Source organism: Vulpes vulpes, chromosome 3, assembly GCF_048418805.1.
Source record: "Vulpes vulpes isolate BD-2025 chromosome 3, VulVul3, whole genome shotgun sequence".
NCBI lineage: Eukaryota > Metazoa > Chordata > Mammalia > Carnivora > Canidae > Vulpes > Vulpes vulpes.
The window spans coordinates 113,772,419-113,789,606 of NC_132782.1; the positions used below are offsets into that span (position 1 = coordinate 113,772,419).

Genomic DNA, 17,188 nt, shown 5'->3' on the forward strand with positions numbered 1-17,188 from the left:
TGCATTGTTTACGGACAGAGCGGGAGGCTGCAGGGGAAGGAGCGGCAGTTGGGGGTGGGGGTGCGGGTTCCCTGACACCGAATTCATTATTGGGAGATTCCTCTTCACCATCCCTCGACACCTCCCACGGGAACCACGGGCTGAAATGTCTGACAGCCTCTGGCGGGCCGGCTCCCGTGTGCGGCGGGTGCCCGGGCCCTCGCGCCCGCACGCCGCCCGCCGCCGCCGCCGCCGCGTCCCTCCCCCGTGGGTCCCGCAGCCTCTGGAAGCCTCTCGCAGGCTCAGCCTCGCGCCGCCGCCGAGCCGGGCTCCGCGCGCTGCCCCCGCCCCGGCGGCCCGTCCCCGCCCCGGCCGCGCAGAGGCCCCGGCCCGGCCCGCACGTGGGGAGGGGGCGTCCCGGCGCTCGGGGCCTGCGGGCAGAGCCAGCGAGCGGGGCGCGCGGCCGCGCGGGCGGACGGAGGTCGGCGGCCGCAGGAGCGGGACCCGGGCGTCCGGGAGGCGGTGCCAGGTGCCGCGCCCCCGCCCCGGGCCGCCCCCCGCCCCCCGCCCGTGACGCGCTCCCCGCCCCTCGGCGCCGGGAGCCCGAGCCGAGCCGAACCCCAGCCCGAGCCCGAGCCCGAGCCCGAGCCCGAGCCCGAGCCCGAGGACGGCGCGGGGCGCGGGCGGCGGCGGAGGCGGCGGGGGAGGCGGGGGGATGCGGCCGGGGCTGCGGGGCCGCCGCCGCCTCTGAGCCGAGCCCGCCGCGCGCACGGAGCGCAGCCGCGTCGCTGCGGCCCGGCCGCGCCATGGGGAAAGAGCAGGAGCTGGTGCAGGCGGTGAAGGCGGAGGACGTGGGGGCCGCGCAGAGGCTGCTGCAGAGGCCGCGGCCCGGGAAGGCCAGTGAGTGCGGGGCGCGGGGCGCGGGGCGCGGGGCGCGGGGCGCGGGGCGCGGGGCGCGGGGCGCGGGGCGCGGGGCGCGGGGCGCGGGGCGCGGGGCGCGGCCGGGTCCCCGGGGGCGGGGCGGGGCCGGCGCGCGCGGACCCCCGGCGCCGGAGGAGGGGCGGCCCCTGTCCGAGCCGGCACCTGGCCGCGGGCGCCCCCGCCCCTCCCGGCTCCGGGCTGGCGGCCGGAGGGCTCGGCCGGACTGCGGACCATCGCAGGGCGAGGCGAGGCCGCCCCCCTTCCCCGCCGCGGAGAGAGGGAGGAGGCCGCGCGGCGAGGGGCGGCCACGGGGCGGACGGTCCATGTCCGCCCCCCTCCCCGCCCGACGTTTAATAACACGTTTTGCGGGGAATGGGGGGGAGGACCATGCTGGGGGTGTGGCTGCCCAGGCATGGCCCGCTGTGGGCCCTTTACTCCCCGGGGGCAGAGGCCCAAGGTCGCCCGGCCCAGCGCGGGCAGGGCTCCAGGCAGACGCAGACCCTGCGGGGACCCCGCGCTGCTCCGGCTTCCCTGCGGGGAAAGGGGTTGGGGGGGGGGCTCCCCCTGGCCATCCTGAGCGTGCGCTGTGAGGGCCCCTGGGAAGGGCTGGGAGCTTGGAGTCCTGATCCCAGCACTCATCCCAGCTCAGCCCAGAGCCTCCCCGGGGGCCGCTGGAGATGGATGGATGGGTGTGCGGACCAGCTGCGTGTGCGGCTGCGCACGTAGGGCCGTGTCAGTGTGTCAGGGCACCTGTGCAGGCAGGGGCAGGGCTCTGCAGGATGGCACGTGGGGTCCGGGTGCCCCACTCCCCCCCACCCCCAGGGACTGTAGGTAACCCAGGGCGGCCCCTCCCCTTTCCGGGCGAAGGCTGCTGAGAACTCCACCGGCCTGGGACTGCTGGTGGGGGCAGGCCTTCCAGCCCCAGGAAGACCCCTCCCGCTGCAGCCCCATCCCCTCTGTGCAGTTCCAGAGCCTGGCATGATCACCTATACAGGCTGCTCCGCCTTCTACATCCGAGGCTCGGGGTGGTCTGCCTGCTGGGGCCAGCTTCAGGGCTTCAGGGTTCAGAAAGGGAAGGCTTCCAGGCAGAGGCAGCCGGTAGGGGAGCCTTGAAAGCAGGTGGAGGGAGTGAGAGGTGGAAGGCTAGGTAAAGGTTTCCACCTAGTGGCCGAGAGACCTTGGGCACGGCCGGTTCCAGGTCTCTGGGCCTCAGTCTCCTCATCTGTAGGATGGGGACATTTGCGGTCCCTGCTTGTAGGACTGTTGGAAGAACAGCGGGAGAGCACACAGGAAGCCCAGGCACCTCCTAAGTGCCCAGGAAGTACTAACCAGGAGTATTTCCTTGGGCAGCCCGGGATGGCCTCCAGGAAAGTGGGGCATTGGATCTGGCCATCCAGGGAAGGTGTGAGGGTTGTGCCTCTACCTGGTGTCCACCTGGATCTTTGCACCTGTCCCTGCCTGGTCTGCTTTCTGGGAGAGGCACCTGCCCTGGCCCCCGTATCTGGGCTCTGTGACTCACAGGGGCGGGCATAATAAATCAGACAGAGAAATCCCTCCATGAATTAGCTCAGTTGTCATGGTAACACTGGCCTGCTTTGGAGTAAGATGTATTTTGATTCAGCAAAGTACAGCTGGAGTTTGGGCCATGGGGTGGGGGGCATCCAGCGGTGCTCTCTCAGGGTCCCCCCACTCTGGAGGTTTTCCCGTGATCCTTGTCTCCAAGACCTCCAGCCCCTGCTGGCGCCCCCCTGCACCCCAACCTCTGAGTTGCCCCAGGGTCTGTCAGCACTGCCGTCCGGCCTGGAAGGGAGCCCCCCCCCACAAGCCTGGGCACCGGACCCTCAGCAGCTGCCCTCGAGACGAAGGAGACTGCTCTGGAGGGAGTTCACAGGGCGAGGGGCGGCCTTCCTCTGGGCCTCACCTCCCCTTCCCCAAATTCGCTGCAGACTGCAGGCCAGCATGCCTGTGTCCTCTCACCTTGGCCCACTAATACTTGCCGTGCGGCGTGTGGCCCAGCCTCCTGCCAGGGGGGTTTGGAGGAGACCGCCCTGCCTGCCTGCCCTGGGGAGGCTGAGAGGCTTCCCTGCCCTGTGCCGACACCAGAGGCCAGGACCGCATCCCTGCGGGGGACAGCCATGGCTCTGTGGGGCTGGCATACCAGTGGCCTTGGGGGCAGAGGAGCATCTGGGCAGGGGGCAGAGGCCGGGGGAGAGAGGGCCCGAGGCCGCCTCCCCCTCGGTCTCTGCAGCCTGGAGTTTGGGGCTGACCCCAAGGCCAGGGACGGTCCCAGGAAAGTGGTTAGAGGACTGAGTGGAAGGAGCTGGGAGAGCCAAAGGCGTGGGGTGGGTTGGGGCTGAGGTTTATGTCCATTGCCCACTTGGGGGCTGCAGGACCTAGTGCTCTTGTGGGAAAGATAAGGAGACTCCTGGAGGAGTTTCTGGGCTCTTTCCTGTGGCACCCACTCGCCCCCTTCCGCCCCAGCTGCTCTGGCCGCTCCTGGCATGCCTGGTCTACCTCCATCCAGAGCACCTGTCTTTGCAGGGGGCACCTCTCTGGCACCAGGCAGGCTTCCCTCGTATGACCTCCTGGAAGCTCAAGGTCCCCCACACGCATCAGGGGGTGCTCCAGGGTGGAGACTCCCCTCCCCGACTGGTGTCTGTGCCACTTCCTGGGTCTTGATCTCCAGCTCCTCCAAAGTTTCAGTGCTTGCAGGTGTGGCCAGGTTGGGGGGCAGGGGACACGGGGCCACACTGGAGCTCAGAAGAAGGGGCAGCAAATATCAAAGCTAGCTGAGTGTTTCGGGGTGAGAACACCCTGAGCTTGGCCCTGGGTGGGGGAGGGGATGACGGGACCGCAGTGTGGGGGGTGGAGGACATCCGTTCAGGTGCCAACATACCCGGCCCCTCACACGCGCCCGGCACTGTTTCAGCCAGCAAGGATACAGCATGAGCAAAATAGATTAAAAAAAAAAAAAAAAAAAGACCTTGCCCATTTTGGAGCTTGTGCTGTAGCGATGGAGATGGACACAGAAGGTAAATGGTAGTGATAGGAGCTCGAGAGAGAACTGCGATAGACGCAGGATGGGATGGGGGTTGCCGTTCTAGATGAGGAGCCCAGCGGGTCTTCTCCAAGCAGGTGACGTTTGGATAAAGTCCTGAAGGACGTGAGGGAGGGAGTTACGGGGATTATTGGGAATAACAGCACCCCGCACGTACCCACAGCACACGCAAAGACCCTGTGGCAGGGGTGGTCGGTGTGTGGGGGCATCATCGAGGAGGCTTGTGTGGCTGGAAGAAGGGTGCTGGGAAGGTCAAAGTGAAGTGGGGCTGTGTCCTGTGGGCCATTGTCCAGTGCTGGCTTTTAGCCCCAGTGACACAGGAGCTGTCTTCAGGAGAGGACCAGTGGCAGTAGGATCTGACTCGTGTTCTCACAGGGTTCCCCTGACCTCAGTGGCATGGAGGATGGCCTGAGTGGCAAGGGGAGCCGGTGGGGAAGCAGGGATGCCAGTGACCCTATCGGAGACGCTGGCCTGCTCCTGGTGGTGACAGTGGCAGCGGTGGGAAGTGGTAGGATTCTGAGTGTGCCTTGAAGGTAGAGCTGGTAGGATGTGCTGGCGCAGACCCTATAAGGTACTTAGGGCTGACTCCAAGGTTTCAGCATGGACCACCGAGGAAGGGTGGCACTGCTGCCACCTTAGATGGCCATCAGTGTCTGAGCAGGGGGTACGTGGGGCGGTGGAGCTGCCTCTCCCCAGAGCCTCTGCTCCGCTCTGCGCAGAGAAGCCCCTCAAGGGAGAGGGTGGGCGTGGTGCTTCCACAGGGTTCATGTCAGTAATTGCCACTTGCTGAGCTGACTCTGCGCCAGACCCTTCACGCTCTGAGGATGCACATGCCCTGAGGCCTGGGAGCCTGGCCCCACGGTTGGTTCCCCTTTGAGCTAAGGCGGAGGCCATAGGACTAGTAAGGGCCCGGTGAGAGTTTGAACTTGGGTCCATCTGCCTTCGTGGGCCCCGTGGACCGGCGGGGCCTCACACACCCCGCATCCAGCAGCTGGAGAGCCGAGGCTAGAGCAGCCGGGGTTGCTGTGGGACCCCAAGTGGGTTCTGGATCAGCCTCTCTGTGACTCGACTCTCTTGGGTTCCTGCTCTTGGGGACCCCTGCCCCCACCCTGTCCTGGGCCTGCACAAAGGGGCTTCTGTCCTGCCAGCCCCTCCCTCGCAGAGTGACTGACCCACAAATGGGTTATGTAACCATGGCCCAGACAGGCAGGGGCTTGGCCTGAGTCCGGCTGGCCCTGAGCCCACAGGGAGGGCATCGGTGGGCTCCCTTCCTCTGGCACTCAGCGGTGGAGGCCAGGACTGGGGAGGCCCCGGACGAAACTAGGGCCCCAAAGGGAGGGTTTGGGCCCCTTGAGCTTCGGGCAGACTGATCCCGGGCCCCAGGCGGGCCCCTGAGGATGTGGTAGCCGTTCTTGTGTGGTCACTCGGGGGCACCCGCCCACCCGCCTGGCTCCCCCTCCTCCTGTCTTGCCAGTTGGGACTCGTCCACATGGGCAGGCCCAGGGCTGGGAATGGGGGGAGGCTGCACCCTGAAAATGCAGATCTTCCCCCAGAGATACCCCAATTTCCGGGTGTTCCAGCCTTCCCAGGCCACCCCCGGCCCCATCTGGGTCCTTCTGAGAAACAGATTGTGCCAGCTTTCTCCCTCCCGCCATCGGTAGGTGCTTAGCCAGCGTCCCAAAGGAGGGGGTACATGTGTGCATGTGTGTGCCTGTGTGGGTGCTCAGCTCTGGCGTCCGTCCCCGGGTGGGGACGAGCCCGGAGCCCTTGGCTCTGTGAACTTGCTAACACCGTAGTTCCGTGGGGAAACCAGGGCCCAAGAGCTGGTACCTGTGGCTGAGTGCAGGGAACAGACTTGACCCAATGAAGAACTGTTTCTTGAGCCTGCCAGGGAGCGAGCCGGAGCGCCTGCCGGCTCTGTGGCTGCCTGGAGGGGCAGGACAGACGCCCTCACGGTCCCTTTCCCACCCCTAGAGCTCCTGGGCTCTACCAAGAAGATAAATGTCAACTTCCAGGACCCGGATGGGTGAGTTCGCAGACGGGAGAGGCCAGGCTGGCACCGGGGCCGGGTGGACGTGGGTGGCTGCTGCAGGAGGCCGGGTGCCCCCCTCCCCGCCCATTCATGCCTGCCGCCCACCGCAGCTTCTCCGCCCTGCACCACGCGGCCCTGAATGGCAACACAGAACTGATCGCCCTGCTGCTAGAGGCCCAGGCCGCCGTGGACATCAAGGACAACAAAGGCAAGGCGGTCAGGGACCCCAGCGCCAGGGCAGGGGTCACTTCGCGGGTGGCAGGGGGTGCCGCGACAGAGGCCCCGGCCCAGAGTCTCGGTCTGGGTCGAGGCAGGTTCCCCTGGGATCAGCCTCCTGTAGGCCAGGTCAGATTCAGGGCTGAGGGGTGGCTCCCAACAGTGCCCCCCGCCCACCCCCACCCTCCCCTGCCTTCTCCCAGGCATGCGGCCGCTGCACTACGCGGCCTGGCAGGGCCGGAAGGAGCCCATGAAGCTGGTGCTGAAGGCAGGTTCAGCGGTGAACATCCCCTCGGACGAGGGCCACATCCCCCTGCACCTGGCGGCCCAGCACGGTCACTACGATGTGGTAAGGAGCGTGTCAGGGATGGCCAGGCGCCGGGGTGGCGGGAGCCGGGTGGCCGCCCCCGGGGTCTGATGGCAGCCTGTGACCCCGCAGTCCGAGATGCTGCTGCAGCACCAGTCCAACCCGTGCATGGTGGACAACTCGGGGAAGACACCCCTAGACCTGGCCTGTGAGTTCGGCCGCGTCGGGGTAAGTGTCCCCGGAGAGCTGAGGGGACTGCGTGCGCTCTGCCTCCCCCCCAGGGAGGGGTGGGAGTGGGGAGACACAGCTGTGACCCTCTGCCCTGGCCCCGGCCCCTCCCTCAAGGTGGTCCAGCTGCTCCTGAGCAGCAACATGTGTGCGGCCTTGCTGGAGCCACGGCCCGGAGATACCACCGACCCCAATGGCACCAGCCCCCTGCACCTGGCAGCCAAGAATGGCCACATTGACATCATCAGGTATGGCCGCGTGGGGGCGAGAGGAGGCGGCCCAGCTGTGGGCTTCCTGCTTCTGGCCTGGGGGCCCCGGGGACGTGGTCAGGCCTCCGGTGTGCAGGAAGCCTCTGGCCGCCATGTAAAGGATACAGTAGACAGGCCGGAGCCCCGGCCTCTACAGCCCCAAGCCCCGGCGAGGTCGTGGCCCTGCCACTCGCTGGCTGACCTTGTGGAGATACTCAGCTTCTCTGAGACCCAGCTCTCCCCTCCGTGAAGTGGGTATTTTGGCAGTGGCCCCTGCTAGGGTGACCTAATGGCCGTTGGGGTCAGCCCGCGGGGGGTCAGCCCTGTGGGGGTCACTTCCACAGATGCTGGGCCAGGGGCTGACACCGCAGTCGGGAGGCGGGGCCTGGGAATGCCCGTCCACTGGGGAGGAGTGTGGCTCCTGCTGTCGGGGGCTGCCCGCTGCCACCGCCGCCTTCCTTCCAGACTCCTCCTCCAGGCTGGCATTGACATTAACCGCCAGACCAAGTCCGGCACGGCCCTGCACGAAGCCGCGCTCTGTGGGAAGACGGAAGTGGTCCGGCTCCTGCTGGACGTGAGTCAGGGGCCACGGGAGCTGGGGCGGGGGCGGGGAGCAGGAGGTCTCCTGACAGGCCACACCGTCTGGCACCTACAGAACGGGATTAATGCCCACGTGAGGAACACCTACAGCCAGACGGCCCTGGACATCGTGCACCAGTTCACCACGTCCCAAGCCAGCAAGGAGATCAAGCAACTGCTGCGAGGTGGGCCAGGGGGCGGGGTGGGGAGGCCGGGGAAGGCGTGGGGGCTGGGGGGTCTGGGCCTGGCGGCTGGCAGGACTGGGGGGGTCTCCCTCCTGTGTCCCCAGAGGCCTCGGCGGCTCTGCAGGTCCGGGCGACCAAGGATTACTGCAACAATTACGACCTGACCAGCCTCAACGTGAAAGCTGGGGACATCATCACGGTAAGGCCAGCCTGGGGAGGGCAGGGGGATGGGGGGGCCCAGGTGCTCACCCCGCAGCCCCCCATGTGGCTACTGGGAAGCCCGGGGGTCTGGACGGGAGGCCTGGGTCACACACACACACACACACACACACACACACACACACCCTCCCCAACCTGGAGGGGCATCTCCCTGAGCTCGCCCTGATGCCTCGGGCCAGGTCCTGGAGCAGCACCCCGACGGCCGCTGGAAGGGCTGTATCCACGACAACCGGACCGGCCACGACCGTGTGGGCTACTTCCCGTCCTCCCTGGGTGAAGCCATTGTGAAGCGAGCAGGCAAGTCCCCCCCCACCCCCCGGGCCTCGGCTTGGGCACCAGAAGGAAGCACGTGGCCATGTGTGGTGGGTGGCAGGGCCATTGCTGGGCGTGGGGTCCAGAGTGGGCTCCTGCCGGCCGGCTCGTCAGCCTCCCCACGCCTATTCCTTCAATTATTCAATAGACGTCATGCATCAGCCACTAGGAATCGATGGTGACCCAAGAATGATGGACATCATTCTTGCTCTCAAGCTCACCCCTAGGGACAGTGGGGAGAATGGCAGTGAAGTAAATACAAAAATGTGCTAACTAATGCTAAAGAGAATGTGCATGGAGGCCTGCTTTTTACTTATTTTTATTAGTTTTAGGAGTAAAATGCAGTGATTCATCAGGTGTACAGAGGCCTGCCTTCTAGACAGGGTGGTCAGAAAAAGCACTGGGGCGGGGAGGCTGGCCCGGACAGAGCATCCAGGCAGCGGGAACCACATATGCGAAGGCCCTGGGGCAGAACAGGGCATACGATGTCAAGGGCCTGAAGGAGACCCACACAGCACAGCTGGCACAGTGTGAGGAGCAGGAAAGGCATGTGGCCGGGCCACAGGGGGGTTGGTGAGATGGTTTACCTCCTAGAGATGACGTGGACATCAACAGATGAGGGGAGGGGACAGAGGGGGCCCGTCAGGAGGCATGGGAAGCCCACCCAGGGTCATCTAGGTTTCTGGGGGCCTCTCCCCTGGCAGAAAGGAGGTGCACCTCCTGCCCTCCCCATGCCCCACCCAGGACCACAGTGTCGCCACGGTGTCCTGCTCTCACATGCACAGGGCAGGGAGGGGTCTTCTGGGGCTCTCGCCACTGCCTGGAGACAGCCGGGGCCAGAGGAGGCTGCAGTGTCGACGTGAGGGGCCCCTGCTCTGCCCAGGGTCTGGGGCCAGGCCAAGGATGCCCCCTCGCCATGTGGGGGCCCCAGGCCTGGCCAGCTGGGGTTCAGGGTAGCCGTGCTGTCCCACAGGTTCTCGAGCAGGCGCCGAACAAAGCCCACCCCAGGCCGGCAGCTCCTCGGGGCCCTCGGCGCCCCCCGAGGAGATCTGGGTGCTGAGGAAGCCTTTTGCAGGTAGGTTTTGACCTCTGGAAGTCAGGGCGGCAGTGCTTCTGTGAGGGAGCACCCCGCGCGGGCAGAGCCAGCAGCGGCTCAGGGTGCTCCCTGTGTTGGCAGGTGGGGACCGCAGCGGCAGCCTGAGCGGCGCGGCCGGTGCAAGAAGCGGTGGGGGCCACGCCCTGCACGCAGGCTCCGAAGGGGTTAAGGTAGGTGGTCTGGGGAGCAGGGCCGGGGTGGCTGGGCACCGAGCAGCGCCGGCCAGCGTGCCTGTCTGGGTTGTAGCTCCTGGCAACGGTGCTCTCACAGAAGTCAGTCTCCGAGTCCAGCCCCGGGGACAGCCCCGTCAAGCCTCCAGAGGGCTCCACAGGTAAGGGCAAGGCTGCCGCAGCCCTGGCCTAGTGGGGAGCGCCCCCCTCCCGAGCACCCCTGCCCCAGCACACCGTCTGTCTCCAGGTGCGGCCCGGTCCCAGCCTCCAGCGGCCCACGCGGGGCAGGTGTACGGGGAGCAGCCGCCCCGGAAGCTGGAGCCGGCCTCGGAGGGCAAGGTACCGGGCCCGGCTGGCCGCGGGGAGGGGCTCCCGGGCAGCCTGCTTGGGGCGCGGGCGGCGGGGGGCCCTGACAGGCCAGGCCCTTACTTCTGTCCGTTTGTCAGTCTGTGTGTGTAGGTGTTGTCTCTTGTGTGGGTTGTGCGTGTGAGCTGGTGCGAACGGCAAGTGTGACGGCGTGAGGTGAGCAGGGGATGTGCCTGTGTGTGGGCGGTGACTGCGAGCCGGGCACGTGCGCGCATGTGCTGTGCGTAGGAGGCGTGTGTGAGGCCAGGCCGGCCGCGTGTGGGGCTGAGAGGGGCCCGCTGTAGGCATGGCGCGGGCGGCTGGCTGCTTCTCCTGCGTACCTCTGGATGGAGCCTGCCTGCCCCGGCCGGGGGGCGGGGGCTGCTCCGCGCGGCGCAGCGGAGGCCACATTCCCGAGCCCCTGGCACGGGTGTCCCCAGTGCGGGAACAGGGGGGCTGGTCAGGGGAGCCTGTGACACAGCGGACAGCAGCTGGACCCTTCCGGCGGAGACCACGGGAGGCGGTCGCAGTGCCGATGGAGCTCGCCGCGCCGGCAGTGGGGACCGCGGAGTAAGGAGGCACGTGGGGGCCAGGCTGTCCCAGGCCCGGCTGCGGGGGCACCGGCGGATGGCAGACCGAGCAGCTGAGCGGAGGAGGAGCCGGCACAGCGGCCCGGGTGCACGCCTGGCAGGCCAGCGGGCAGGCGAGCCTGCAGCGGGTCCCTTGTGTCTTCCAGAGCGCCGAGGCCGTGAGCCAGTGGCTCGCCACGTTCCAGCTGCAGCTCTACGCCTCCAACTTCATCAGCGCTGGCTACGACCTGCCCACCATCAGCCGCATGACCCCAGAGGTGAGTTGCCCGGAGGCTGGCGGCCCGCGGTGGCCGATACGGGCCCCCGGCCTCCCGCTCACAGGCCTCTCCTCTCCCAGGACCTCACGGCCATTGGGGTCACCAAGCCAGGCCACCGGAAGAAGATCACTGCAGAGATCAGTGGCTTGAGCATCCCCGACTGGCTCCCGGAGCACAAACCCGTAAGACTCCCGGCACCCTGGTGGCTGTGCCCAGGGTAGTCGGATGGACAGACAGACTGCCCCTCTGGCTACAGCCCTCACCTGCCCTCTGGGGCTCCAGGGAGAGAACAGAGGCTGGCCTCTGTTTGTCTCTCATGGGCACTGGAGCCAGCCTTCCTGGGGCAGGGGCGACAGCCTCTGGGGGCTGTCAGGGCAAGGAGAGCCTGAAGCCAGGAGGGTGCCGCCCCCCAGTACATGCTCCCGCAAAGGCCCTCCACACTGAGGCAGCCACACAGGCACACCACCTGGCACCCAACAGCACCCCACCGCATCCCCCCCACACGCCAAGAGGACCCCGTGTTGATGGGAAGTGCTTGCACGCATCCAGGCACATGTCCAGGGAGGACGTGTGCCTGCTTCGTGTACACGGACAGCATGCGTGTACCAAATATAGTCAAGGCGCCGGCTGACGACTGCATACACACACCCACACTCTCAGCAGCACGTGCTGGCTCCGCGGACAGCGGACACCCACACACACCACTGTGCCATCACCAACAGTCACCAGTGTGGTGCGACAGGTTCTGGGCCTGCCTGGGAAAGGTGGGCCCAAGGCCTGCTGCATCTACGAGGGCACCCAAAGCCCCCAGGGCTGTGGGTCAGTGATGGGCAGGTTCATGCTCACCTCTCCCCATGAGCACGTCCCTGTCCCATGGGCCTCACGTTGCTCTGGGCACCTAGGGGTGACCATGTGTGCTGCGTGTCGGTGAGTGAGCGACGGGTGTCCAGCTGAGAGTGTGGAAGGTGGACATGGCTCATGTGAATGGAGAGCATCATGGGTATTTACGTGTGTGCGTGCTGTGCCTGCATGACCTGTGCCCAGTATGGTGTGGAAATGGGCGTGAGCGTGTCCGGAGGGTGCTGCTGCTCGTGTATGGCTGGGACGCAGGGTGCGTGTCTACGTGTATCTGGTCAGTGGCGCTGTGTGTCTGTGTCCGTGACGTGGCTGCCGTAGCAGGTGAGGGTGAGGAGGCACGTCCTTCCCCTCCCCCAACGGTGTCCTGAGGATAGGGTCATCCCTGTGTGTGTGTGTTTGCGTGTGTTCGCACATGCGTGGGAGCTGGCCTTGGGCTCCTCCTGAGGTCACGCTGTCTCCAAAGCTGACACCTCTGGCCTGTCCATTTGTCCTTCTGTCTGTCTGTGCCAGGCTGGCCCGGTGCCCCTCCCCCTCCCCCGAAAGCTCTGAGCGGCAGGCAGGGTGTGGCCACGGCTGGGGCTGCCCTGTCTGTCCCCCTGCTCCCCAGGCGAACCTGGCGGTGTGGCTGTCCATGATCGGCCTGGCCCAGTACTACAAGGTGCTGGTGGACAACGGCTATGAGAACATAGACTTCATCACCGACATCACCTGGGAGGACCTGCAGGAGATCGGCATCACTAAGCTGGGTGAGGCCCCGGCCCCGCTGCCTGTCTTCTTGTCCCTGCTGCCTGCCCTGGCCTGACCTGCCCCTGCCCACCCAGGACACCAGAAGAAGCTGATGCTGGCGGTGAGGAAACTGGCAGAGCTGCAGAAGGCAGAGTACGCCAAGTATGAGGGGGGACCCCTGCGCCGGAAGGCCCCACAGTCGCTCGAAGTGATGGCCATCGAGTCGCCAACGCCGCCTGAGCCCGCCCCAGCTGACTGCCAGTCTCCTAAGATGACCACCTTCCAGGACAGCGAGCTCAGTGGTGAGCTGCAGGCTGCCATGACCGGCCCGGCCGAGGGCGCCGCTGCCTCCGCCCCTACCACCACTGCCGAGAAGCCCCCCAACCACCTGCCCCCCACGCCGAGAGCCTCCCTGCGGCAGGAGCCCAGCCTGGGTGGACAGGCACGGCACATGAGCAGCTCTCAGGAGCTGCTGGGCGAGGGGCCCCCGGGGCCTGGCAGCCCCCTGTCGCGAAGCCAGGAGTACCTGCTGGATGAGGGGCCGGCCTCCGGCACCCCACCCAAGGAGACCCGGCCCAGCCGGCACGGCCATGGTGTCAAGCGGGCCAGCGTGCCCCCAGTGCCGGGCAAGCCGCGGCAGGTCCTCCCGCCAGGTGCCAGCCCCTTCACACCCCCTCAGACGCCCACCAAGGCCCAGCCAGGCTCCCCTCAGGCCCTGGGGGGGCCTCAGGGTCCAACCCCAGCCACAGCCAAGGTGAAGCCCACCCCCCAGTTGCTGCCACCGACGGAGCGGCCCATGTCACCCCGTTCGCTGCCGCAGTCACCCACACACCGTGGCTTTGCCTACGTGCTACCCCAGCCCGTGGAGAGTGACGCAGGGCCGCCGCCTCCCACGGCCGCACCCCCACCGGTGCCCACCCTGTGCCTGCCTCCGGAGGCCGATGTGGAGCAGGGGCGGCCCAAGAAGCGCGCCCACAGCCTGAACCGCTACACAGCGTCTGACAGCGAGCCGGAGCGGGACGAGCTCTTGGTGCCAGCTGCCGTGGGGCCCTACGCCACCGTCCAGCGGCGAGTGGGCCGCAGCCACTCGGTGCGAGCCCCCGCCGGTGCCGATAAGAACGTCAACCGCAGCCAGTCGTTTGCCGTGCGGCCCCGCAAGAAGGGGCCGCCGCCGCCCCCGCCCAAGCGCTCCAGCTCCGCCATGGCCAGCGCCAACCTGGCCGACGAGTCGGTGCCGGACGCCGAGACGGAGGGCGCCGGGGCCGAGGACGGCAGGCTAGGGGTCCGGGCGCAGCGCCGGCGGGCCAGCGACCTGGCCGGCAGTGTGGACACAGGCAGCGCGGGCAGCGTGAAGAGCATCGCGGCCATGCTGGAGCTATCCTCCATCGGTGGTGGGGGCCGAGCAGCCCGCAGGCCCCCCGAGGGCCACCCCACGCCTCGCCCTGCCAGCCCGGAGCCGGGCCGGGTAGCCACAGTGCTGGCATCAGTAAAGCACAAGGAGGCCATCGGGCCCGACGGGGAGGTGGTGAACCGGCGCCGCACGCTCAGCGGGCCCGTCACGGGACTTCTGGCCGCCGCCCGCCGGGGGCCTGGGGACTCGGGGGGGCCTGCAGATCATGGCCACGTTGTGGAGGATGGTGCCACCCGGCAGCGGTCTCGAGGTCCAGCCAAGGGTGAGGCGAGTGCGGAGGGCCCACCCCTGGCCAGGGTGGAGGCCAGTGCCACGCTCAAGAGGCGCATCCGAGCCAAGCAGAGCCAGCAGGAGAACGTCAAGTTCATCCTGACTGAGTCTGACACGGTCAAGCGCCGGCCCAAAGCCAAGGAGCGGGAGGCAGGGCCCGAGCCACCACCGCCACTGTCCGTGTACCAGAATGGCACGGGCACCGTGCGCCGCAGACCAGCCTCTGAGCAGACTGGGCCACCGGAGCTGCCCCCGCCACCCCCACCGGCAGAACCCCCGCCGCCCACTGACCTGCTGCACCTGCCCCCGCTGCCCCCGCCTGACACCGACACCCGGAAGCCAGCCAAGCCGCCAGTGTCTCCCAAGCCCGTGCTGGCCCAGCCTGTGCCCAAGATCCAGGGCTCACCCACGCCTGCCTCCAAGAAGGTGCCGCTGCCAGGTCCTGGCAGCCCAGGTAGGTGCGGGAGCCCGCTGGGGAAGGGCCCCCACCCCTGCCTCCACACCTGCCCATTCCAGGGTCTGAGGGCTTTTCCTCTCCTTGAATTGGAGGAAGGCTGGGGAGAATGGGGTGGGAAAGGGTCCTCAAACCTCGTCATCCACCCCCCCGCCACCCATGGGACAACTCTGCTGGCCCAGAACTGGGAGGAGGGTGGATGTTGGTCACTTTGCTCAGTGAAGGGGGCACAGAAAGCCATGGATAACAGCACCCATGGAGGGAGGACAGGTGCATTATGCTGGGTCACAGAGAACCCTGCCCAGGCTGGACAGTGACCCCGGCACAGAGGGAGGGGGCAGGCTTCCAAGCAGAAGGATCGGAGGTGCAAAGGCCCTGCGGTATTCAAGCAACTCAAGGGCCAATGGTGGTGGCAGGCCACACCTGAAGGGGCATGGCGCTGGGGGGCAGACCGGGAGGGGTCTGGAAGCGGTGCGTCAGCAGGTACGCAGAGAGGGGCGCGCCCCCTGGCGGCAGCGGGGAGTCCGGGGAAGGGGGGTGGCGGGAGGTGGAGGGGCGGGGGGGGCGGGGCCCCGGCAGGACTCCCGCCGCGAGGGCAGGTGTGCGTCCCGCCGCCCCCCGCCCCCCCGTCCCCGGTGCGAGTCTCCTCCTCCCCGCAGAGGTGAAGCGCGCCCACGGCACGCCGCCGCCCGTGTCTCCCAAGCCACCGCCGCCGCCCACGGCGCCCAAGCCGGCCAAGGCCGCCGCGGGGCTGCAGTCGGGCAGTGCCAGCCCGTCGCCAGCGCCCTCGCCCGCTCGCCAGCCGCCCGCCGCCCTCGCCAAGCCGGCCAGCACGCCGCCCTCGCTGAGCGCCAGCCCCGCCAAACCCCCGTCCCCCGGTGCGCCCGCGCTGCATGTGCCCGCCAAGCCGCCGCGCGCCGCCGCCGCCGCCGCCGCCGGGGCCCCCGCCGCACCCGAGGGCGCCTCGCCGGGAGACAGCGCCCGGCAGAAGCTGGAGGAGACGAGCGCGTGCCTGGCGGCAGCGCTGCAAGCCGTGGAGGAGAAGATCCGGCAGGAGGATGCGCAGGGCGTGCGGTAGGTGCGGGGGGCGGGGCCGCGGCGGGGGGAAGGGGTGGGGTCCGGCGGGGGGCGGGGCCTGCAGAGAAGGGGCGGGGGCGGGTGGGCGGGGCCTGCTGCGGGGGTGGGGCAGGGGTGGGCGTCCGGGGGCGGGGCCTGCTGCCGGGGGCGGGGCCTGCAGGGAAGGGATGGGCTCTGGCGGGGTCTGCGGGGCGGGGGCGGGCCAAGTGGGGCGGGGCAGCGAGGAAGGGGCGGGGCAGCGGGGTCGCGGTCGGGTCCTGGGGGGACGCGGGCAGGGGTGCCCCGCCCGCCCACGCCCGCCCGCCGGCCCGCAGCCCCTCGTCCGCCGAGGAGAAGAGCACCGGCAGCATCCTGGACGACATCGGCAGCATGTTCGACGACCTGGCCGACCAGCTGGACGCCATGCTGGAGTGACGCGGCCGCTCACGTCGGGCCTGCCCGCGCCGCCCGGCCCGGCCCGCACACTGACCTTTACCTCAGGGTGGGCACCTCTGGGCGCAGCGCGAGCGGGCAGGGCGGCGGCCGGCGGAGGCCAGGCGCAGGGGACCTGCCGGCCAGGCGGGGAGGGGCGGCAGGCCCGTGCTGCCCGTCCCCTGCACAAGCACAACTGCCCCCCGGGCGCAGGCCTGGAGGACTGCCTGGCCAAGGGGCCCAAGGGCTCTGGGTGAACGCTGCTGCCCGCTGGGTGCCCGCTCCCGTCTGCTGCTCCCCGTGCAATAACTGCTGGGCCACCGCCCACCCACGCCAGGCTCAGCCTGCTGCGGGCGGAGGAGGGGCAGCCGGAGGGGGGCAGCCTCTTCCACCCCCTCCCCATCTGGCAGAGCACAGGCCTATGCCCAGCACAGAACTGCCCTTTGGGGACCTTCTGCCAGCCGCTCCAGCGCAGCACAAGGGGCTGGGGTGGGGTCGCGCCCTGCCCCTCTGTACCCCCCAGAATATAAGCTATCGAGAGTATTAATTTATTGGGAATGAGCTGAGGCAGATTTCCCCAGAGAAACAAAAGGTATAACTTTAACAGATATATATTTAAAGAAAGAAAAAATATTATTGATTCTATAGAAAACCATTTACCAACTGTAAGGACACTGAAGTCTAGCTCAAGACAAAAGCTGTTAGAGGCCTTGGCCGTCTGTCTGCCCATCCTTCCCTCTGTCCAGGACCCCTGGCCCAGTAGCACAAACAGGAGGCTGGGGTCCCGGAGGGTCCATGCTCCACTAGGGCCTCCCCCTCCCCCTCCCTCTCTCCTAACTTCTCTGCATCTGAAGAACTCGAAGGATGTGCCTTGCTTGCTGCTGGGCTGTGTCCTCCACACCGTGGAGCTGGTGGGGAGGGTCCCTGCCCTCCCGGGGGTGCTGGTGGGAGGTGCGCCTCGGTGTTGGGGCAGCTGTGCGTGCGACATGGGCACATCAGCCCGGGGGCAGCGGTGGGTGCAGGGTGTGCATGCCAGGCTGCGTGTGGCGCGTGCAGGGTGGGGGGGTGCCCAACCCTCCTTCCCGGGACTCTCCCCCATCCAAGTTCCCACAGACGCTTCTGCTCATGGTCCCAGGCTGTGTCGTGTGGTCCTTGCCCCCCCTCTTTTCCTCTCTCCTCTCTCTCCAAAAAGTACTGACTGGCCTCCTCTATTGTGTTTGCTGATCCACGTGTGTTGGG

At 67.9% G+C, this 17,188-nt stretch overlaps 1 protein-coding gene across 3 annotated transcripts; it reads left to right on the top strand.

The window, feature by feature from the left end:
• Positions 1 to 587: 587 nt before the first annotated feature.
• Positions 588 to 16,398, top strand: CASKIN1 (CASK interacting protein 1). Of its 3 annotated transcripts, none has more exons than XM_072754009.1 (20): positions 588 to 879; positions 5,933 to 5,984; positions 6,101 to 6,198; positions 6,410 to 6,555; positions 6,646 to 6,741; positions 6,859 to 6,989; positions 7,455 to 7,563; positions 7,645 to 7,753; positions 7,858 to 7,952; positions 8,152 to 8,269; positions 9,258 to 9,359; positions 9,462 to 9,550; positions 9,627 to 9,711; positions 9,798 to 9,889; positions 10,632 to 10,742; positions 10,823 to 10,924; positions 12,208 to 12,346; positions 12,422 to 14,461; positions 15,121 to 15,535; positions 15,853 to 16,398. In XM_072754009.1, exons 1-20 carry the CDS (start codon positions 786 to 788, stop codon positions 15,950 to 15,952), a joined length of 4,323 nt encoding a protein of 1,440 aa, XP_072610110.1. In that variant the 5' UTR covers positions 588 to 785; the 3' UTR covers positions 15,953 to 16,398. The 3 variants fall into 3 exon arrangements, with proteins under 3 accessions (XP_072610110.1, XP_072610111.1, XP_072610112.1); XM_072754011.1 differs by lacking the exon at positions 588 to 879 and adding an exon at positions 5,281 to 5,615; XM_072754010.1 differs by lacking the exons at positions 10,632 to 10,742; positions 10,823 to 10,924 and having other exon boundaries at positions 589 to 879.
• The last annotated feature ends 790 nt before the right edge of the window (positions 16,399 to 17,188 follow it).